Here is a 22223-nt window from a genome sequence, read left to right on the forward strand (position 1 = left end):
CATTTGAATAAAGCTCATTTGAAAAACCCCTTGGAGAATTCTTGGACGTGTTTAGACCTGCTTAAAGAAAGTAAACCAGTGTGCAAATATTTTAACTTGATTTTTTAGAATTCTTATCCCACAAATCTTAGAAAATAGTCAGAGCAAAGCAGATGTTTTTTCCTCAGAATTCACTGTAGATTTTTACTTCCATCAGAAATGAAATTTATTCTGTATTTTATAGCTATAATTCTATTGGGAACCAGTAGTCAATCTAGTTTAGTTGGATGGATTTTAGGCAGGGATAGCTCCCCTTTTAATATTTTGAATAGCGAAAAACAATTTGACAAGCTTATGACTGCAACAACAACAAATGAAGAACATAAGATTGAAACATATGACCCAAAAGAGAATGCCATAGAAGCAAGATCTGATATTCCATTTGAGCTTAGTGTCGCGGATGAGAAATTCATTGCAGATGCACAAAAATACACTGATCTAAGCCTAAGTGAGCTGGATGTCTGCCAACATAAAGTAAGATTTTTGTAAAATGTATAATGGAGCTTTAAAAAATTGTAATTTAAACTAACAATGTTTAATGCCTTGATAGTTGATCCTTCAATTGAAGCAAGACTGTAATGATCTCTCAGAGGAAGATCTGTCAAAGTTGGGAGTTAACCTTCTAAACTGCCAGTCAAGGCTCGAAGGAAGAAAGGTCTTCCCATGCACATCTTTAATGGTAACATGATTTTGAAAGTATTTAAATTAACAGCTTAAATTGTAATTTTTGTTATGTTTCAAGTCTTTGAAAGAATGTACTAGTGACATGGATTCAGATACCTGGAATGCCTACCATATTCTGTCAAACAGAGCAAGATCAGTTTGCTATGGAGCTCGACAGCAACAGTTTAGAGCACTGACTCAGATGACTGTTAACAAACTCATGGCCAGTTCAAGCCGGCAGTTGGGGTTTATAAGAGAACTCAAGGTTGGTTTCATTATTAAGTAGCCAAGTTTATAGCATGTTAAATGATCGATTACCAGGCTGAGCAAGAGGAACTAGGATCATTGGCTGCAGATACTTTGACTTCTTTAACCAAAGGTCAAGAGCAGCTGTTGGAGCAGCAAGAGTATCTAAAGGCCACCCAGCAGATAGCTTCACAGCAATTAAGCAGCACTATTAGAGAAATGTCAAGGTAATGTTTCCTTCACCTGTTACTGTTAGTTCCATATTATTATGGTTTTCATAATTTCCAGAGAGCGCGCTGCTGCCTATGCAGGTCAACGACAACTTTCGGCCTTAAGTGATTCGTTAAAAGAAACTTTGAATCAAGCAGCTCAGTTGGCCATGGAGCAAGAAAACGATCGAAAGATAGCACAGGAGCACCTCCTGAATTCTTTGATGAATCTCGAAGGACACGTAGGCGAAGTTTGGAACCAATTAGGTACTAGTAGATCTTAATAACTTTGTGGCACGACTATAACAACTTTTAAAATTCTAGAGGAAAGTGTCAATAAATTACTAAATCAACAAGATCACGCAGCTCAAATGCAAACAGAAACTATAGAAACGCTACAGCGACTAAATCATACTTTCCAATTTTTGTTGAGCGTCTCTGAGAACAGTCGTGAACAACTGAATTGGATTCAAAGCTTGGTTGTTAATACAGGTAATCGCTGTAGTGTAAGTTACATATTTAATTAACACTATTGATGAGAGTTAACAACAGAAAAAAAGGTCGGAAAGTTGTCAACCTGGGTTCTCCACGTCTGCTATTTCCTGTTGGGGATGCTGTTGTTAGGTATAATTTACATCATTAGCGTTGAAAAAAGGTGATTCGTTCTTAAACACGTTTTTTTTTTTTTTTTTTCTAATTATCGTTTAGCATTCGTACAAGCCCCATCGTACATGCGGTGGATATTTTTGTTCTTGGTCCCTATTAATTTATCAATGGACCTTCAGCAAGGTGTCGCAATGGATGCTCCGGCTCTCGTAGGCCTCCTTTTTGTCGTTTCTACTGGTAAATATGTTTTACTCTAGTTTTACGTGACAGATATCCGCGTTATTGATTTGTTTTGTATTTTTCAAAATAGGTTATCGAGTGTTCTTGTATTTGAAATCCCGCTGCAGTCCTATTACGCGCGCTATTGATAAGCCTCAGGAGATCGAGTACCGTTCTTCGACTCCCGCTGCGAAGGTTTTTGTGACGAGCGTTTCGGACAATACGGTGGATGACCTTCTCGAGGGTTGCACTCTGCTGAATGACTCATTCGATGGAGATCGTAGCAGCACGCCGCTGCCTTCGCCTTCGTTTGAAATGTTCATGTCACAACAGAAACACAAAAGCGTTCGGTCACTTCTACAAGACAGCAAACTTGGTGATATAAGCTTGGGAAGCGCTGTTCACCGTCGGAGTCCTAGGAGAGCAAACACTTCGAATTCGTTCAGAGAGCTCTCCCCTACCCGATCAGTGGCTTCGAACATGTCGATCAATCAGTCGAGAAGGTACTTTTATGCGAATCTGACGATAAAAATTAATTATTTATTAAATTCTTTTGAAAAATGTAAATAATAGTGGCACACCGCGTCGACCGGCCACTCCTCGCCGCACTTGCTCTGGAACATGCGTAGACGGTTCTAGTTGCCGCAACGCGTGCATGAAGGATTCTGTATTTTGCTGGCAGCACAAATGAAATTTTACTTCTTCAATAACTTGGGTGATTTTTTCATCTTATCCTTATACAAAATTTATATGCTCTTACCTACTTCCAATTTATTATGTGCAAAATACACGACTTAATTCATGATTGAATTTTCAGATTCAATATGTTTGCTTATCAAAGCAACGACGAAGGATGGCATCTGCACCTCCAATTCAAGGTAGGGCCCAATCATTCTCTCACTTCTTAAGCATGAGCACGTGTATTGAAAGAAACGAACGACTCCTTATCACCATCGAGATATTTTAGCTATTACCACAATAATCGTCAGGCTCAGCGTAGGGTTTTTTTCTTTTTCTTTAAATTCCAATCTGCCTTTCTCTTTTTTGGCTCCCGCTTTTTTAAATTTGCCATTGCGCATTTTTGAATAAGGTTGTTTCACCTTAAATTGAGAAAAAAAAAGGAAGCAGTGAAACTGCATTTATTTTCTTTCGGCGAAAGCGAACAGTGTCTTGATTTTTTTGTTGTTCGCTATGTTATTGCTTACAATAATTATACAAACGGTTCCATCTTGGCACTTTGGAGTAGTCTGGTTTTGAATAGGCCCTAATTTGATTTGTTTTCGGCTGTGCGTGAAGTGATGTTTGAATCGGATTTGTTAAACAGAGGCGTATTTCTTTCTAGTAGTTGTCTAGGTAACATTTGCGTTGCCTAGGCAGCATTTACGCTTGACAGCTGAGGAAAATTCGTGGCTGCGCCAGATGTACATGATTGGATTATAAACGGTGTGAACGAGCACAAGTTCCCGAAAATATGGAATCATCCAAGTTACGGCCGTGCAATCGTCATAGACGTGACTGCAATAGAATGCTCCTAGCCAAACAATAAATATGGGTGAAGAAATGATAGCTAGTGATGTAACACCTTGCGCTAATGTCCACGTGGCTTCTATTTCGAGTTTACTAATTGCATTGCTGCCGACGTGAACGAAAAATTCTGGTGATTTTGCCGTTGATTGTTCGAGGACGTTTTTCGGCCGATCGGCTTGTGATAGTGACCCTATCGATTGACATCGGCCTTCCCTCTGTTGAAGGAAGTACGTTTTTGTCTTCAAATAAATGACGATCTGAGCGATGAAGCAGCTAGTAACGAGCACAGTCAGTGTAAGGACGATGATTTTTCCATGCGGCTCATTTTTATGGCAACTGACGTTTTTCCGAATTCCGTCCCAGAAATGCGATGCTTTAAAGAGGATGGAAAGAAGGACAACTCCCGTTAACTGCCCAGCGATGATGAGTTTGACGGACACTTGATTTTTGTGCCAAAGAGGGAAGGTGATGGCGATGAAGCGATCAATCAAACCCAGCAGTAGATTTAATAGCAAACTGGCGTATGGGATGCCAACCAAAAGGGAAAATATCCAGCAGGCCGTTTTGCTTTCGGGCATCAGGTAGAAAACGATGAGTTCGTTGACGCTTACCACCTGGGCAAATAAATTGGAAAAGGTTACACCTAACCAAGCGATGTGACGAGGCTTGTGCAATCGCCGTTGCACGATTATGACGACGGCGATCAACAGGTTGAGTGGCGCACCGACCGAAACACAACTGATGATGGCCAACGGCAGGAACGCTAAGACGCTAACCGGTTCCGTCTTGTTCGTTCCGTTCGACACGATTTCGCTTGAAGCAAAGATGGACGACATGCTCGTAGCGATTTACATTGATAAATGGCCCTTCATCACTGACTTGTCGAATTAATATGTATCTCTCGTGGAAAGAGTGTATTCGAAGTACTCGAGCGCTTGCGCAATTTGTCTTCATTTTGAACGACCATTTCTTGAATCTTTTATCTCTGTTGTGCTCACGCATTGTTGTTGCTCTTAGATGTGCCCAGGACTTTGTAAAAGGCTTATTCTTAATTTTAAACAATTAATTCCCAGTTTTCTTTTCCCTCCGGTTTTTATCGCGTTGCTAATCCTATTCGCAATGGGAAAGTTTGAGCAGAACTAAGCTGCATTTTTCGGCATGCCTGTAAAGATGCGCTATCCGACGTTTTGTGTGCTGTAATCTCAGCGGATCAGTATTTGTATCACTGGAGATGGGGAATCGTGTATTGTCATGGCAACAAATCCCACCAACAACAATTTGAGAATAAAAAAAAAAACAAAAAAACCAAACGATACAGACAGACACAAATAGAGGCATACCCGATTCTTTTTTTTATTGAATCCCATCGTCTTTATCAGTAATGGAGGAATTCTTTTGAAATAATACCCTGGCCATTTATGGATGCAGTTTGTGGCAATAGGGCCAGTACTCTGTGTTTTTCTAATAGGTTCAGAAGAACCGCTTTCATCAAATAAAAAAAAAATAAATAAAAAATGGTCCAATAATTGGCTACTTTGATTTGAGGAATCCATTAAAAGGGGAAAAAAGTATCAACGGTTGCAACGTGCATCATGTTTCCCACCACATTTTTTTTTTCAATACTACAATGTAAAAATCCATTTTAACTATCCCATGATAGATTGAAAGCACCAGACAACCAACCAGGAAAAAAAGGAGTAAAAAAAAACATGCCGAATTTTTAAAAACAAATCCAGCAATTTAAAATGATATTTTCCATTCAAGCCGCTGACCCGCATTTCGTATTGAAAGACCAATCACAATGGCTCTGAAATTGAAAGAAAAAACAAATTTATAACAATATGAATTGCTTGAAAGTCGTTTTTAGATTTCGGAATTTCGGTTGATGTACTTACTCGATTCCAGTACAATCCTCCGGGGCACCTGGCTTCGGCCCATTGTCCGTTCACGCACTGATAATAGCTAGTACAAGTGGATTCATGCGCCCGGAAGGATCCGCTCGTGCAGCTAGTTCCTTTACCCGAAATGGGAGCCCAAATACTGACACTTTCCGAACTGTCGTTGTTGTCATTACCGCCATCTACTTGATTTATTTTTAAAGAAAGGGGTTACTTTTTATGGATGAAAAAATTGTTTTGCTTCTTTGTCAACTCACGTTTCATTGGTGAATTGGCGCACGTTTCTCCCGATGCCGGATAATTGCGCAGTACGCGATTAATTGTTTTGAGCAGCGGATAGGTTTCGCATCCGCACCGGTTGCGGAAATCGTCCAGGTCTAGCGCCCAGATCATGGCGCCGCCGAGTTTCATCGTGCGAACGAGGTCGGATTTTCTACGGACAATATCGACGTCGTCGAAAGAGACCCATTGATCCCCGCGATAGGCGTATGGTCCCATGGCTCCTTCTTCGTCTTGTACAATTGTCCATCCGCTTCCTTTGATTTGTTTGCAAATCTGTTGATCGGGGGGAACCCAACAAAAGATTTGTTTAAACTTGAGAAATGAATGAAGAGCGGATTTAAACCGTACCTCGTAGTAGGCAAGGAATCCAGCTTGACGCGTGAATTCTCCTTGCTGGCCAGTCCCTTTAGCCGGGGCGTTCAGTCCGTTGTTGTTCGGATTTTCCAGCGTGAATGACTGGCCGTAGAGTGGCACACCGAGGATCAATTTAGCCGGATCCGCTCCCAATTTGATCCAGTAATTGAGCGTGTAATTCGTGTTGAAGTAGACGACATCCGCTTCCGAATGGGTGGTGAACGGAGCTACGTGACCAGTTTTCTTGTCCCAATGACCGTGGTAATCGTACGTCATGACCCCGATCCAGTCGAAATCTCGTGATAGGGAAGGCACATCGTACGCAGCGTCGATGACCGTCTTGGACGGCGAGACGGCGGACGATAGGAGCCAACCTCGCGGAGTAAAAGCGGCTCTCAATTCGCTGACTAAAGCGGCAAAAGCCGGTTTATCCGAAGCTGGACCAGCGTTACAATCCACCTATTTTTTGTTTTTGTTTGAAGGTTACGTTATTCCAACCCTCGTAGATTCATTTTTTTTTTTTTTCGATTTTACCTGCCAGCATTTTGGGTACTCCCAGTCGAGATCGAGTCCGTCGAATCCGTATTTCTCGATGAAGAGGATAGCGTTGTCAATGAATCGTTTCCTGGCCGATGGATCGTTGACCATCCGACTGTATTTGTTGCCCAGTGAATCGTTCCAGCCCCCGAGAGCGATCAAAACTTTGACGCCGCGACTCTTGAGGGCCACTACCTTTGCGTATAATTTCGGTCCGTATTCGTCCGTGTCCGACCACGAATCAAAGACTCGCATTGTTAATTGGTTGGGATCTAACGTGGCAAAGCCGTAAAGGATGTGAGTGCAAAGGTCGACATCGATGTCAGCTGGGGAGTATTTGGCTTCACCGGGACGATACCAAGACCAGTTGGTGTAGTAGCAGATCACCTTGTACTCGCCTGGCATTTGAAAGTACGTCGTTTTAGAACTTTGCATCATTTTATTTTTTTCAATTTTTAATTTCGCAAATTGCACCTGGTTTGGATGGCTGAGGAGGTCTTGCTGGTTTGGTCGTAGTTATCGGTTTTGTTGGCCTGATTGTTTCGGTCGGTCTTGATGGCCTTGTTGTTGTTGAAGGCCGGGTTGGTCTGCCTGTTGTGACTGCTAATGAGGGCGTCGTTTGAGATCCACCCGGGACAACTGGAGATTTTTTTCAGACAAATTTTTCATTCAATCAAGTGGGAAATGATGTCGCAAGGAATTGTGTAAAGTCTTACGGCCGTTGAATGGACAGTTTGCGTTGGCTGGCCAGTCACAGACTTTTATTTGCTGATTCCAATGCAGTCCAGGTTGGCAACCTTGTTCGATTAGCTGCCCGTTGATGCACCATTGATAGGCGGAACAGTCTGGCCCTCTTTGACTGTATTGTCCTTCTTGACATTGTTCTGTAACCGGTTCGATGGCTGGTGGTGGCCGTGTCGTAGGCCTGGGCGTAGGCCTGAATGGTTCCGTGTTGCTTATCGTCGGTACAAAGGGGGTGGTGGAACGTGTGGGTGCTAAGGTGGCTGGCAAGGTAACTGTAAAAATCACAGCGCCAGGTGAAACTATTGTCAAGAATTCTTTGATTTTCTTGTTTACGTACCTTGATCATCTGATTGACAGTTGACTCTTTCGGGCCAATCGCAAAGCGTCTCGTCGTTGTTCCAGTACAGGCCAGGTGAGCATTTGTTCTTCTTCAGGACGCCCATGACGCATCTAGCGAAAGAGGTGCAATCGCCCGGCACGGGGTAATATTGACCGTTGATGCAATTTGTTTGAGTCGGTGGCTCAGTCGGTGGTCGTGTTGCAGGTCGTGTCGGTGGTTGGGTTGGTGGTCGTGTTGCCGGTCGTGTCGGTGGTTGGGTTGGCGGGCGAGTAGATGGTCGAGTTGGCGGTTGAGTTGGTGGCCGAGTTGGCGGTTGAGTTGGTGGCCGAGTAGGTGGCCGAGTTGGTGGCCGAGTTGGTGGTGTAGTTGGAACTGAAAATTCCACACACAAAAAAACGAGTTTATTTTTATTTTTGTTATTGCTGGGCAAGAATTTTCATTTTTACTCATTGGGAATGTGGATGGAGTGGTAGGCCTTGTACTCATGCCTGAATCGAAACCAGTTGTGATGGCTAGCGGGGGTGGTGTGACTGGTGAAGGTGGACGCTGGCAGTTGACTCCAGGTGTTGGCTGTGGATCTGTGCGGATGCCAAGGGCTCTTGCGATAGCTTTAGTCAAAGGGAAAGCTTCTGTGCAGCACGTATTCTTGAAATCGTCCATGTCAATGGAGAAGACCATCGCACCGCCAAAGCCTTGGCGTTTGATGTAGTTCGCTTTCCGGCGGACTGAATCCACGTTATCGTAGCCGACCCATTGATTACCCCTGAAGGCGAATGGGGAATCGTTGCTCACCTCGGTCCAAATACCTTGACGCACTGATCATCAATTAAACAACGGTCATTTTTCATTGGCAAAGAATTATACGGGAGAGGAGTTTGAATTTCTTTTAGGGGGGTTTACCTTGATGACAAATTTCGTAATAAGCCAACATGCCCGCTTGTTGGGTATAAGGGCCAGGGAGTCCAGCTCCTTTGGCCTTGACGCCGATGGCCGCTTGATCTCTAGTTGTAGCCGGAACGGCTAATGTGAAACTCTGCCCGTAGAATGGAATACCAACGACAAGTTTAGCTGCTGGTACGCCCTGTCTGCTCCAGTAGTTCATGCTAGCTTCGACACTGTCCGAATCGCCGCTCCCTTCAAGTGGAGCTGTGTGCCCTGTCATGCTCTCCCAGCTGCCGTGGAAATCGAAAGTTGGCACCGTGATGAAATCGGCGAATCGTCCGATAGCAGCGCCGTCGAAAGCCGTCACGGCGACGTTCTTGTAACCGGCCACGTTAACGCCCAGTAAAAGATCGTTTCTACCAAATTCACGGCTCAGTTCTTGAATTAGAACGGGGTAGTTTGTTCGGTCGAATGCGGGTCCTTTGGAACAATCAGCTTGCCAGCAAACCGGGTACTGCCAGTCGAGGTGCAGACCGTCGAATCCGTACGTTTTGAGGAAAGCCACCGCGTGAACGACGAACGTGGAACGCGCCCTAGCGTCGGAGACGAGCCGGCTGTAAGCGTCGTCACGCGACTCCGTCCACCCGCCCATTACCAACATGATTTTCAGACTAGGATTGATTTGCTTCAATGAATTTATCCTGGCGTACATTCCTGCGTGAAACATTCAACAATTTTTCAAGTATATTTTTTAAAAAACAATTTGATTTTAGTTGTTTTTACTGTTGCTGATGTCCGTCCAAATGTCGTTGCTTTTGATGAGCAAAGTTTTCGGATCTAAACCCGCGTAGGCGTACAAGACGTGCGTGCAGCTGGATGATAACACGTTCTCTGGAACGAATTCGGCATCGCCGCGTCTCAGCCATGCCCAGCTGCTGTAGTAGCAGACGACCTTGTAGTCTTTATTCTTTTGCAATTGCCGTTCCGCTATTTGTTTTTTTTTTTAAAAGGGGAGAACACGTTGATGGATTTGAGGGTTTTTAAGAATTTAAATCGTAGACGAATAATGGGCTTACCGCTTATTCTAGAGTTCTCTGAATTGCACTGGACGTTCTCCGGCCAATCGCAAACAAAGATGCTGGGGTTGAACAGCAAACCGGCTGGGCAATTGAAGAAATAAGCGCTCGGTCCAACGCAACGGTAGAACTGACTGCAATCCCCTGGATGGGCGAAAAAGCTGTCCCCTTTTAACAGACAGTTTGGATCGAATCCGCTTGAAGGAGCAGTTGTCGTTGGTGCGGGAGGAACGATTGGGATCGGTTGTAGCGGAGCAAAAGTAGATTGTTCAACTGGACCGGATGTCGAAGGCCGTGATGGAGTAGTCGTCGTCGGACGGGCTGTTGTTGTGGGTCTAGGTGTAACAACTGTCGGCGTTTGTCCATTTCGACCTAACCCGTCGTTGATTGCGCGCAGCAAAGGCCGTTGAGGTCCACAATCTCCTTTGATGTCGTCCAGTCCCACTGCCCAGATCATCGCTCCTCCCAATCCGGTCTGTCTGATGTAATCCATTTTCACTGCGACGGACTCGACCGTGTCGTAGCCGATCCACTGGTCTCCCTTGACGATGTACGGACTTCCAGCCGGATCTTGCAGTTCTTGCCATCCGCCCTCCTGGAGCCACCTGCAAATTTCGAAATAGGCAACGAAGCCGGCCTCCTTGGTGTAGGGACCGACCATTCCAGCACCGGCGATCGGTGCCCGGGGCTGCGTGTTGCTCGGATTGGCCAGCCGGAAATTGCGTCCGTAAAACGGAATGCCGAAAATGATTTTCGAGGCCGGAGCTCCTTTGGAGATCCAGTAAGACAAAGCGCCGTCAGAGTGTAGGTTCTGCGTGGCGCCCGTATCGAAGGGACGCCTGAAAAGCGGGGCGTGGTGATCGGCGTAATTGTCCCACGTGCCGTGCAGATCGTACGTCATGACGTTAATGAAATCCAAAGATTTGGCAAGTCGCGGCACATCGTAGCCTTCATTGATGCGGAACGTGGCTGCTGGAACAGCCGCCGTCAAGAGCCAATTGCGCCGTTGGAAGACGGCTGACATTTCCTCCACCAACAAAGCGAAATTTTCTTTATCCGCCCATCTACCGTCGCGATCCGTTGCACCTTTTGATTTTCAAGTACGAACAATTAAAGAGTGCGCTTTTAATTGAATTACATCCCGACCGCCCACGGCTTCAATTCGCCTAGGGCCCTACTTTCCAGTGGGGACTTTGGAACAAAAGTTGAAAGGGATAATCATCGAGGAGATGCTCTTCGTTTTGCGCGCTTTGATCTTTTGCATCTTTCGTTTCTAACGAGCCTTTGATCTGCTGACGTTCGAGCCCCCAAAAAAAAACCACCGATGGAATTGAATTCTAAAGTTTGTCTTTGCGTACCTGGGTATTCCCAGTCGAGATCGAATCCATCAAATTTCCATTTTTCCATAAAGGCGACGACCGAATCGATAAATTTGGCGCGGGTGGCGCTGCTGGACACCATCTGAGAATATTGTTTGCCTCCTTCTGTCCAGCCGCCAATAGCTATCATGACTTGTAGGTCAGGGTTGATGTTCTTAAGGGCCAGCGCCGCTCGAAAACCGCCTGCGTCATTGAAATCGAATCAAATTCCATTCACACTAACTTTGTTTGGTTTTTTGAAAAGGGAAAGAAAAAGATTTTGAAAAAAAAGATTACCTCTGATGACTTCGTAATCGGGATCGAGAATGGTAACTGTTAACGATGTCTTGTCCAGGCCGAGGAATGAATAGATGACGTGGGTGCAGCCGAATGGATCGACATCCGCCGGACTGGTGGTCATTGGCTCCTCACGATAGATGGCCCACGATTCGTAGTAGCACACGACCTTGTAATCCTCTCCTGCACACCATTAAATACGTCGTCATATCGATTTCAGATCACACGTATAGAAAGAGAAAGAAAGAAGCAAACACGTTCTCATTTTCACTTAAAAAGGGCATCAGAATAAATTAACGTGACGGGGAAAAAAACCTAACGATTTTCAACCTGTCTTTGAAAGGCGTGTCTGATTTTGTCTGCGACCTTTAAGTCTCTTCTCATCTTCGTAAAGGCTAACAGAAAGTATATCGAGTCGGTAACGGGGATCTTACCATTTCTAGTGTCTGATAACGGATCGATTGGCACCGGGTCGACGAGTCGCTCCAACGCGTCGAGAACGGGCGGTTCATTTTGATACGAGTGACCGTTGAATCCTCGGTAACTCTCCGGATACGAGTGTTGCTCTTCCACGTAAATGTTGTTGTTGTTGTTGTTCCTAATTGGGTTGCGTTCGACATCGGCCGGCTGGTCCTGCTGGCCCGTCTCTTTGATTTGGCTCAGGATTTCGAGCTCCATGAGCCGTCCGCGGGTGTACTGCGATTGCTGTCGGCGGATGTCGTCGGAATTGGGCCGATGCTCGATAGCACCCCGGTTGAATCCGACGACCGGTTGCACGGCTACTAGCGTCCGCTCATTAGCATAGTCTCGGTCGACACCATCCATCAACTGTTCTCCACCGGCTTGCGCGCCGATCACAAGCGTCACAGCTGCGACCAGCGTCAGGCACCACCGCAGTTTCATTGTTCCTTCAAAACTTGTCTGCGTGTGGGGGTTGATTGAGCAGACAAATCTAAAGGAAAGAGAAGAAAAACAAATTTTTCCAATCCTTTTCGGTCAAAGTCAAAAGAAATATCAACAGACGCGCATAGAATTATAACAAAGGCGATGTTTTAAAAATTTGTTTTGCCTTCATTATTGGAAATGCCGTTCGGGGAGGGGAGGGTCTGTGTTTGCATGGGTGGCAGACCTACCGCGTCGGCTTATATTTAGCTTCTTATTTATTATGAAATCCACCCTCCCCTTCTGGCGTATGGCGATAATGTGTGTTGACTTGCTAATGAGGACGTGGCCCACGCGCTCATCCGTCATCATCACTTGCCAAACTTCCGACAAATGAGCTGAAATCGGCGTAGGAAAAAAGGCACACGATGACTGGGGCACGACACCCGTGATGAGTAGTATAGAATAAGCGTGTCGTGAAAGGTAGCCGCAGGGCATCCGTTCGAATGGTCAAACGCATCTCATTGAAAACTCTCTACAGAAGAACATTGTTGCACGCAATCGCGTTAAGTTGATGGCTTCCGATCTGAGAGACTATCAAGAGGTCAATGTCTCGCCATGCAAATTGTTTTGGCTAAAGGAATAGGGAATTTAAAAAAAATAAAACCTGATTTATTTACTTTGGGCTTTACGTCCAAATGAGATATCTAATAAATTCTATAGTCTTTGTTGGCGAACGTTCCATGTATGGTTTGATGTCGTGTGAAGAGAACGGATTTATTTCGTCTGCAAATGTTGCGTCTGATTAGTTTGAAAATGTAGGGGGATGTGATAGGCGGTTGAGGTTTTGTTGCATTTCAAAAATGCGTCATGCAAGATGACGAGAATGTCACTTCCGTACATTACGACATGTTAAGATTGAAATGTGTTTTTTCTCGTTATCAGTAGAGAAAAAGAAAAACGGAACATTTTCGATAATAAATGGGGGAGAGGACCAAAAGGAAGAAGACGGAACGTTGCGATTGTTTTCGAATAAATAAAAACGGGTTTTGACTCGTTTTTATTGGGATTCGAACTGCGAAGAATGTAAGCGGGAAAAGAGGAGCGCTGGCTCTTCGAGTTCAAGGATGCCAAAATGAACACCATTTTTATGTATCGAGAGTTTATTTAACGATAGTATTTTTGGCGGCCAGCTGCAATTTTTTTTTCAAACTTCGTATGGGGGTCCTACGTGCAAAACCTGTTTTAGCTTCGGGCTTGGGCGTGGTGCAATATTCAAAAATCATTTTATATTTTTTTTTTTTTTGCATTCGTTGCTTATCTTGAACTCTTCAACTTGATAGATCCTTCTTCCTTTTGGTTGTGTTTTATATTTCTTTTGATATTCCTGAAGCCAAATGGAGATTGCAAAGTCGTCCAACACGTATGGTAATTACATTTATTTTTGTTTTCTCGTGCAACCATTTGACGTGCGCCATTTTCGACCGCTGGCCATGCAGACCTCCACTCCCTTTTTAAGACAATTTGACGGGTTCGTTGGACGAGAGAAGCATCACCGAAAGCTTCTTCTTCTATGCAGCAGAGGAAAAAAGAAATAAGACACCTGCGATTTTTCTTCTCCTTTCATTCGGACGCTATTCAAATAAATCCATTTTCTAATCCCCGCGCGCCGTTGCATGTCGGCTATTCAATTGGCATCCGATTGCCAAAAATAAAATGTGCGCCCAATGTCAATGATATGCGCGTTTTTGTTTGGCTTTCCAACGTCCAGCGCAGAAAAATGTTTATGATTGTTATTAGACATGTGATAGGTGATGGGAAAATTGCGCTTCAAGGACGACCTTGATCTTGAAAAAATAGTCTCAATGGGGACGGCCTTGCCGTCGTTTGCCAGGTAACGCGACCGCCCGGCGCGAGTTTAATTTGAAAAAAAATAGAAAAGAAATGTCCCGTGAAAACGGCCAGTTATTTCGTCCCCATCCATTTGCTGAATTTCATTTGCAATCCGGTGTCACATCCTCCTCTTTATAGCTCATACCAAAAAGAAACAATTTAGTTTATTTCTTTTCCCATCGCACTTTTTTTTTCGACAGGTGGGAAAATGTGTGAAACATTCCGAAATGTTTCCGATTTTTTTTATTTTTGCGATTTCCACTAGAAATTAAAAGTGGGAGAGCAAAACAAACGAACGCCAAAGGGGTTTGGCCGATGCGGACGCTAATCTGTCAACACCTGAGATTTGTTGTCACCTGTCGGATGCACTCGAAGAGGGGGGTAGGTGAAGGGCTTATTATTTTGTTTACCTACGGTGCAGCTATTTCCACCCTTTCGTTTTCTTCCCACAGTTAAATGTTGAAAAGAAGAAGAAAAAAACTGGACTAAAACGGAGGGGGGGTCGTCCTTTGTTTGCGCTCTACCGGACACCTATTTCATACATTTTCTTATTATCCTTTCCCTTTTTTTTCTTTCCTGTTGTTTACCTGTCCAGCCTAAAGAAGTCGGCGGCTTCTTTAATTTGTTTACTCAATTCTTTCTTCTCAAAACAAGGGAGGAGGGTGCGCATTTTGACGTGTTATCTTTCCGCTTGCAGTAGTTCAAGTTCACTCAACAATAACAACTAAAGAAGCTAAAGGGCTTTCGTTAAGAGGAAGAAGCAACGGCGTGAAGGGAATTTTTTTTTTTTTTATTTGAAAGAAAACTTTTATTCTTCCCTCAATTCTCAAATTTCGTTGAAGGAATTTTTGGGGCTTTTTCTCGAAAAAGATAAACTTAAAAAAAAAACTCAACGAAACAATTGAATAAAATGACATTCGATCCTCGAGTCCCACGCCCAAAGAGCTGTGATGGGCCCTAATGTGTCAACGGTCATTTTCAATTTCTTTTTTTTTTTCCTCCTTCGCTGTGTGGAATAATCGGTACGCTAGAATAGATACCCCACTATCTATCGTCTACCTGAAAGGTGAGGGAGGGGGGGAGTAACGTCGTGTGGGGGGAAGGATGTTCCAAAAAAAATGTTCACTCAAAAATCTTGTCACAAATAACAAGTTGGAGAAGTGATCGGCAAAGGACTTGTCACAATGGAAGACCCTTTTCCCTCTCTTCCGGGCGGAGGGGGGGGGGTTTACTTATTCCGTTACAAGGGTGATAATACATTGTATATATATAGGAGGACTGTAATAAAATATTTCGTTTAGGGTTGGTTTTGAACTTACCGCGCTCCTTTTCGCTTCGACAATCGTGTTGTTGTGCGCAGTGATGCAACGGGTCAGATAGCCGTGAAGAAAGTAACGCGCACAAAATATAAAAACGTGTCCTCCTCCGTCTTGCGTTGACAATAAATCACGGGATGCGATACCGGTGCGGATACTGAAAATCCAAAAGAGGGAAAATCTTCTTTTTTTTTCCCGAGCCTCGAGAATAGATTTTCTAAAAGAAAACAAATAACACAGGGCGGAATGAACTTTGGTGGGCAATGTCGACCCTTTGGGGGGGGGGGAAATGAAATGCGTAGAAAACAATCCGAAATAAACAAAAAAAAAAACAGACGAAAAGAATTTCCTTTTGGTTAGATTGTGTGGCTTTCGAACGGTTTTCAAGAGAAGGGGGGAGTTTGAAAAAAAACAAAATCAATTCAATCTTGTCGGTGATGATATGAAAAACCCACAAAGGGTGGTCCCCTCTTCGTTCTTCAACAACGGGGGGAGGAAGAAAGAAAAAAACAAACAAAAAAAAATTTGAATTTGTTTTGTTTTTCTATGTGTGTGTGTGTGTGTGTTTGTTTACCCAAAAAAAGTTGTTCGGTTAGGACGGGCGGGGTTTTCAAACTCGACTGTCAGCCGGTACTCGTCCAGCAGAGCCTTTTTATACACCCAACAGAGCGGCGTTAGCGACTGACTCGACCACTTCCCGCAGGCCAAAATGCGATGTTCCGTCTTGGGCTTCTTTTTTTTTTCTTTTTCTTTTTTATATTCCTCTTCTTCTATCGTTGTTGTTGTTTTTACTTTCCAACGTATTTTTTTTTTTTTTTTTTTCTGTATATATTTTTTAAAAATAAGAAAAAGGGGGGGCATCTTCGTAGCTTCTTAACTTTTCTTTTGTCTTGTTTTAAAATTCTTTTTTTTTTTTTTTCGTTTCGACTTTGCACTTTCAAGTAGTCGAGTGACAGAAACGAAACAACTCGTTTCTTCCTCTTGCGCCAATTCCCGGCTTCTTGTTGCACACATCGCTCGTTTGGCAGAGGGGACCCATTTTTAGAAGGGTCTCCTCGCAAAGAACAACCTTCGGTCATCATCATCATTCCAGGTGGGGTCGTTTGTGCGTGTGTCTCTAATAAGAAAGACCTGCGAGTGCGTAAAGAGAGAGAGAGCGTGAAACCCCGCCCGCGACCCGCACATCACATTTGAGAAGCGCGAAACATTCCTCTATCAACGCCAAGCGATTCTGCTTATACGCACACACCCGCATATGCGCAACCGTAAGCGAGATTGTGTGACAACCTTAAGATGGAAAATAAATGTCGTGAGTTTCAAAATAAAACACAGAAATTGGGATATGAATAAATAAATTCGCTGAAGAAGATAGAGAAAAAAAAAAAGGTGTTTCGGTAGGTTGGAGTCAAGGTTGAACCGCTTTTTATCACGAAAGTCCGGCCCCCAAAAATAAAAAAAAACAATTTCTTGTTGGCCGGGATTTGTTGCGCGCCACCGTTTGAATCGAAACCTGAATGATAGTTTGTTTTAAAAAAAAAATAAAAGAGAAAGGATCATGTCGTTAGTGGCCATCCAATTGACTTGCGTCACCGCTAAAGAGGAGGACGATCTCGGTGGGTGGATCCCGACGCAAAATGAATCCCCATTTTTCAATTTTAGCGCGCGCAAATTTTCGAAAAAAAAATGATGAAGAGGCGACGGAAATGACGGCCCTCTCTTTCACCATCGTTTTGCTACGGCAATTTAAAAGCCATCACGACGCCTTTTTTATCTTTCTATTCTGCGTACATCTTTATGATATTTTTGTTATCATTATTTATCTGTTTCTTACATATCGTCTTCTTTCCGAGAAAACATAAGAGTTGCCAAAGCTTTTTTCGACCCCCGAGCCTCGCATTTGCATCGGCACGTCGTTTAAACCGTTCGACTCACGTGAAAGTGGGCCTGTTTGTACCTTCAATACAAACCACCCACTCATCTCTTATGGCTTTTTCTCTCTCTCTCTCTCTTTCTTCTTCTTTCTCTCTCTTCCTCGCATGACTTCATTTCACGGTTTCGGGATTCCCAGATTCTTCCAGCTTTGCGTCTAATAGCCGCTACATGTACAACGATAGTTGCTATAACTTATGACACCGCGCTTCTTCAACCCCCCTCCCTTTTTGGCCCTTTACCGATTTCCTTCTCCGAGGAGATCTGTGTTCTATAGGCAAATGAGGCCATAACTTAATATCAAACCAAAGATTTTTTTCCTTTTTTTTTCTCTCTCTTTCTCTTCTGATTGTCGGCTGGAGATGATACGATTCGGACAATGAAACAAGAGTCTATGAATAATACAGCAGAAACCAATCGACCTCCTCATAAATTCTGTGCCCAGGTTTTTTTGGTATAAAGGCATAATGGAATTTGTTTGGGAGGAAATAAGGTGCCATCGCGGGTTCTAGATTTTCTTTTCTCCTCCTTGATATTCCATCCTCTTCATTCTGTCGTTCCTATGTACATATTTATATACCCCGTTTTACGACCTCTTTGGCCACAGTTCGGCCGTCTATTGTGAAAGGGATAGTCTCTTTGCCGGGCGCTCAAGATTTTTTCCCCCTTTTTTTAGATTTCTTCTTCTTCTCGTTCTTGAAAAGAAAAAAAAAACGAAAATAAACAAATCATATTATCTTTATTTCTTCCCGATGGAACGCATTATTGCGCAATTTATACACGAAACGTGTGTCATTTTCTTACGAGCGCTTCTAGAATGTTTGGGGAGGTTGAAGACGCCACGGTATGGCCGCGTAGTCACCTCAGATACTACGCACCTTGCACTTTTGCAGTCATTCGTGATTTCAAACCTTTCTTTCATTCTTTTTCTTTTTTTTTTCCGACCTGTCTTACCTACGATTTGCGATCGACGGCCCATTGGTCCCATCTTTTATTCAGAAATTCACGATCGTTTTTTTTGTATTTTTTTTTTTCCAGAGTTCATCGAGTACTTTTTTGGCCTGTACATCAATCAGACGTTTTCTTAGTGGACGGATTTTTTTAACGCAATTAAACTCGACGTTCGCGTGATAAAATGCGATTCGCACTGGATCGTGCCGTCCCATATTCCTTCACATTTCCGTAAGTCTGTAGACGATATATTTTTTTTAAATTAAATCCTTATGGTACGAAACGTTTTGGATCTGGTGCAAAGCCCACAATCGGATGCAACGGCGTACCGCGTTGCTTTTTATAAACAAATTTATTCGCAAAGTATCGGATGTTAAAACGAAAAAATTGTTCGGAATTGTTTATTTTTGGAATGGGGGATAAGCGATCGAAAGGTGCGACCGATGTAACACGTTAAAAATGGCGATAACAGAATTTTACACGTTAAACAGCCACGTAGACCCGACTGTATTTTTTTTTATTTTTAACACATGTATTCGACCTTAGAAAGTGCACACGTTCATACTGGTATCGTATTTTTATATTCACACAAAAACTTCCTCTTCCCCCATCATAGTTTAATGGAATATTTCTGCCATTTTTTTTTAAGTTGTTTTACATCTCACTTTTGTCTTCTTCTTTTTCTTGTATTTTTCCATGTGTGCTGGAGGGATTGATATCCCAAGTGTTTCTTAATATGAATTGTGCAGCAAAAACAAATGCAGCTTGGTTTTTTTGTGATATGGTTCTAATCCGACATTACGATGGAATACCACAAACGTGACAGTCTTGGCATTTCTCTTGCAAGCAAAAGGAATTGTTTTCTGCTCTTTTCATTTACCCCGTAAACAAGACACAAAAGGGAGGCATTTATTTGAATTAATGGATTCCCCCTTTTTTCTTTCTGAACATTTCTTTTCTAATGGCGTCACGTAACGTCCCCCCCATGAAAGACAGGGCGTGGCTAAACGTTGCTGAAATAAATCGGCCAACTCCTGAAATGGAGCTTTACATGACATCGCCATTGCAAAATTCGAAACATTTTTGATTTTCCTTTTTGTTTTTTGCTTCCGGAGAGCTAATTGATTTGGTAATGTGTTTTTCAGAAGGCCCACACGTAGAACAATGACGCTGATGTAGTAATAATAAAAAAACAAAACGCGGATGTAGTTGTTCCAAGTATGTAATGAGGCAAACTGAAACATTTCCGGGTATTGAGAATTTCAGTTCATCGTTCACAGATCCTGTTGATTTGTTTTTGTTTCGTTTTTTTTTTTTTTTTATGTTATGTTATGAGAACCGTTTTCATAAGGCATTTGAAAATGATTCCGGAATCCTTGGGGATGTGTGCAACAATTGCGGACGTAGCGCTAATTTCACCTCAGGCTATCACAAACGCCGTATCGAATGGGAGTTTGTTAATGCATAGTAGAAGGATGGCGTCTTTTCGGTTCAACTTTTGTTTGTGTCTTTTACTTTTATGTTGGCATCTTTCTCGAAATGTTTTGTTTTGTTTCTGCGGACAGAAAAGTTTGTGCGCAATAGCAAAGCCCTTGAGAAAGGGCAATTACCTTCGGACTGGCTCCGGACTGGCCGAATGCTCCTCCTCCGACTCTTGTATATTTTATTATTTATTTTTTGGCTTCCCCAGATTTTTGTGTTTGATAGAATAGAAACCGATGTATTGAACATCCTATCAATCTAAAGCGCTAGTAGATAGAATTTCGATTCAAGGGGGAGAGAGAGAATGTTTGCAAGCAGCGCATGAATGCGCAAAATAACACAAGACATCGATCTGTTACAAGAAGAGGCAGGAATCTAAAATTCACGATCGCAAAACAAAGACAAGACGTGTCTTCATTTACATCCTCCTGATTTAGCCATCGTGACTTGCTATCATGATTCAAAGGGGGGGGGGGCATTGTTTTCGTTTTTCCCGTCTCCAAATAATATAGAGGGGGTTTTAAAAAAAATAATAATCGATGTATTACAAGTCAAAAGCTTTTGATTTTTAAAATAAAAATTGTACGGTTCGAGACAGAAAAAAAAAAATACAAGTGGGCAAAAGCAAATAGCAAAATGGAAAGGCGCAGGTAGAACCCGCATCATGTCTACCATATCGTTTATTCACGCTGGATTGCTGTACCGCCAATCTATTCATCTGACCTAAATAAAAGATTGCGTCTATAGTCTGACCTTTCGCCATTTTAACACACACGCCAATGAATTTCAGATTGATATCATCAGAAAATATTTTTCTCGATAAACTCTGTGGTTAAAATACCTGACCAACAACACACACAAAAAAAAAGGTTGGAGTACATCATCCATCAACAAATGCCACAACCGATGTACACGTACACGTAGGTGTCGACTACACGAAAATAATCGCTTCAAACTCGCGTCGAATTCTTTCGTTGTTCTCTTGTTTTTTTTTTGGTCCCGTCTAATACTTTCCCAGTTGCGTAACGCAGTAAATTAACGCTTAATTCACGTCTCTTTATTTCCCTTCGTCCAGCTTCCTTATTGCTGCATCTTGTCCGCAACAAGTCCATTGAATTGTCGCCCTTTTATTCAGTAATAGCTGCGCAACAGCATAAAAGCAATATCTCATCGTAAAAGGCTCAAAGGGCTGAGAATGGCGGTTCTATTGATAAATGATGTCTAGCTACCGACAGCGGGGTCTCTTAAGACGTTGCACCAGAGGGTCATGTCGCCACTGTTGAACCATTACCGTACGCCATATCGTCGGTCAAATCTGATTATGTTACACTAGAGGACGTCTCCTCGTGAATAGAAACAAAAATCACTTGATTATTTACTTCCTTTTCTTATTTTTTTTTTCGTTCTTTAAGTTTCCTTATTTGATTGCAATCCTCCTGTCAAAAAAACCAGATCATTATTCTTCTACTAGAGTCTCTGTATGGCCATCATAGAAAACCTATCGTCCTCTTACATTTCAGCTGCCACTCTTCTATACGGATATGAAAACTAGTTTCAAATGTTTGGGCGTGGTCGTAGAGATGGACACCTTAACAACAGAGTTTAAATGGCCAAACGCTTGCACTTTGGGTGCATGCAAATAATGAATGGCACGATATAGCGAGTGTCAAATCGGAGGGCATCGTGCGCGGCCAATGTACCACGCGTCCCAAACCAGATCAAGTTTGGCGTTATATCTTTGCTCGCCCCGTAGCGTTTGCTTTTATTCTTTATGATCGAAACAGATGGGGAGAAAACAATGACGGTAGCAATCCATCAAAAACTTGACCATTTAATATTGGATGAGTAGATAAGAGGACTGTGCGCATTAGTGGACGCGTGTGTGGCGAGTTCATCTCAATATGGTGTATATATAGATGTGACCTTTAGAGACGCAACAGCTTTACGGGGCTTTGTGCGAATTACTGCGGCCACAGTTGCCGACGGTATGTTGCAAATTTGATTGTTGACGATGACCATCAACAATGGAAATGTAGAAACAAGCTGGTGCTACGTGATTGCCGGTGGCAACACTTGGTCGTGCCGATTTCGCTTGCATTATGTATACAACCTGTTTGGACCTCTCCTGCTAACAATTGTCGCTTGACACCGCACATCAAAGACCCCGGTAAAGGAAGAGGGGTGAAAGGAAAAAAAAAAAAACAATTGATTTTGTTGACTTCAAAAGATAGGCCTTTCATTCGTTCGTCTGATTTATCCTGCTGGCTTGTTCCGTTGCCGACCGGAGTTAACGCGGGAGTTCAAAGTTTTCTCACCGATCCATCCTTTTGATGTTGATTGAAGAAGTCAAGAAGATTTTGAACTTAAATTTTTTTCATAATGATTTCGCTTCTTCAGTTTCCTTCCCGCCTAGATCTACAGGTGCAATCGACTCTTTTGCATTGTTGAAGAACGCAGTAGAACGGCCTATTAGATGTACAGGCAGTTTTTGAT

At 43.0% G+C, this 22223-nt stretch overlaps 3 protein-coding genes across 9 annotated transcripts; 1 reads left to right on the forward strand and 2 right to left on the reverse strand.

Annotated features, from left to right (window-relative positions):
- Nucleotides 1-8: 8 nt before the first annotated feature.
- LOC116930434 (protein brambleberry) lies at nt 9-18748 on the forward strand. 5 transcript variants are annotated; one of them, XR_004398432.2, is made up of 13 exons: nt 9-513; nt 590-718; nt 782-967; nt 1024-1175; nt 1237-1424; nt 1482-1649; nt 1710-1781; nt 1866-2000; nt 2074-2485; nt 2556-2697; nt 2800-2860; nt 18336-18479; nt 18553-18748. XR_004398432.2 is itself a non-coding variant. In XM_032937846.2 (10 exons), exons 1-10 carry the CDS (start codon nt 199-201, stop codon nt 2671-2673), a joined length of 1875 nt encoding a protein of 624 aa, XP_032793737.2. In that variant the 5' UTR covers nt 9-198; the 3' UTR covers nt 2674-2787. The 5 variants fall into 5 exon arrangements, 1 of the variants encoding a protein (XP_032793737.2); XR_004398430.2 differs by having other exon boundaries at nt 18336-18748; XR_006651163.1 differs by lacking the exons at nt 18336-18479; nt 18553-18748 and adding an exon at nt 13659-13820.
- On the reverse strand, nt 3332-4345 carry LOC116930436. The gene has a single exon (XM_045179164.1). It carries the CDS (start codon nt 4343-4345, stop codon nt 3332-3334), a length of 1014 nt encoding a protein of 337 aa, XP_045035099.1.
- On the reverse strand, nt 4736-16046 carry LOC116930433 (probable chitinase 10). Of its 3 annotated transcripts, none has more exons than XM_045178836.1 (17): nt 15943-16046; nt 15372-15585; nt 11712-12229; nt 11278-11460; nt 10981-11184; nt 9623-10708; nt 9330-9533; nt 8565-9260; nt 8111-8479; nt 7662-8036; nt 7297-7596; nt 7055-7219; nt 6578-6978; nt 6038-6502; nt 5665-5962; nt 5405-5589; nt 4736-5316 (listed from the first exon to the last, which is right to left on the reverse strand). In XM_045178836.1, exons 3-17 carry the CDS (start codon nt 12178-12180, stop codon nt 5269-5271), a joined length of 5448 nt encoding a protein of 1815 aa, XP_045034771.1. In that variant the 5' UTR covers nt 12181-12229; nt 15372-15585; nt 15943-16046; the 3' UTR covers nt 4736-5268. The 3 variants fall into 3 exon arrangements, with proteins under 3 accessions (XP_045034771.1, XP_045034769.1, XP_045034770.1); XM_045178834.1 differs by having other exon boundaries at nt 5405-5592; XM_045178835.1 differs by lacking the exon at nt 15943-16046 and having other exon boundaries at nt 5405-5592; nt 15372-15843.
- Nucleotides 18749-22223: the final 3475 nt, after the last annotated feature.

The sequence above is a fragment of the Daphnia magna genome, linkage group LG9 (assembly GCF_020631705.1).
Source record: "Daphnia magna isolate NIES linkage group LG9, ASM2063170v1.1, whole genome shotgun sequence".
In the NCBI taxonomy this organism is placed as follows: domain Eukaryota; kingdom Metazoa; phylum Arthropoda; class Branchiopoda; order Diplostraca; family Daphniidae; genus Daphnia; species Daphnia magna.

Coding starts and splice junctions, on each gene's coding strand:
- LOC116930434 (XM_032937846.2), top strand. CDS start 199: ATGAAATTTATTCTGTATTTTATAGCTATAATTCTATTGGGAACCAGT. Junction 1,176..1,236: donor ACTATTAGAGAAATGTCAAG/GTAATGTTTCCT, acceptor CATAATTTCCAG/AGAGCGCGCTGCTGCCTATG. Junction 1,650..1,709: donor AAGCTTGGTTGTTAATACAG/GTAATCGCTGTA, acceptor AGTTAACAACAG/AAAAAAAGGTCGGAAAGTTG.
- LOC116930433 (XM_045178834.1), bottom strand. CDS start 12,180: ATGAAACTGCGGTGGTGCCTGACGCTGGTCGCAGCTGTGACGCTTGTG. Junction 11,461..11,711: donor GTTATCAGACACTAGAAATG/GTAAGATCCCCG, acceptor AATGGTGTGCAG/GAGAGGATTACAAGGTCGTG. Junction 5,963..6,037: donor GATTCCTTGCCTACTACGAG/GTACGGTTTAAA, acceptor CCCGATCAACAG/ATTTGCAAACAAATCAAAGG.
- LOC116930436 (XM_045179164.1), bottom strand. CDS start 4,345: ATGTCGTCCATCTTTGCTTCAAGCGAAATCGTGTCGAACGGAACGAAC.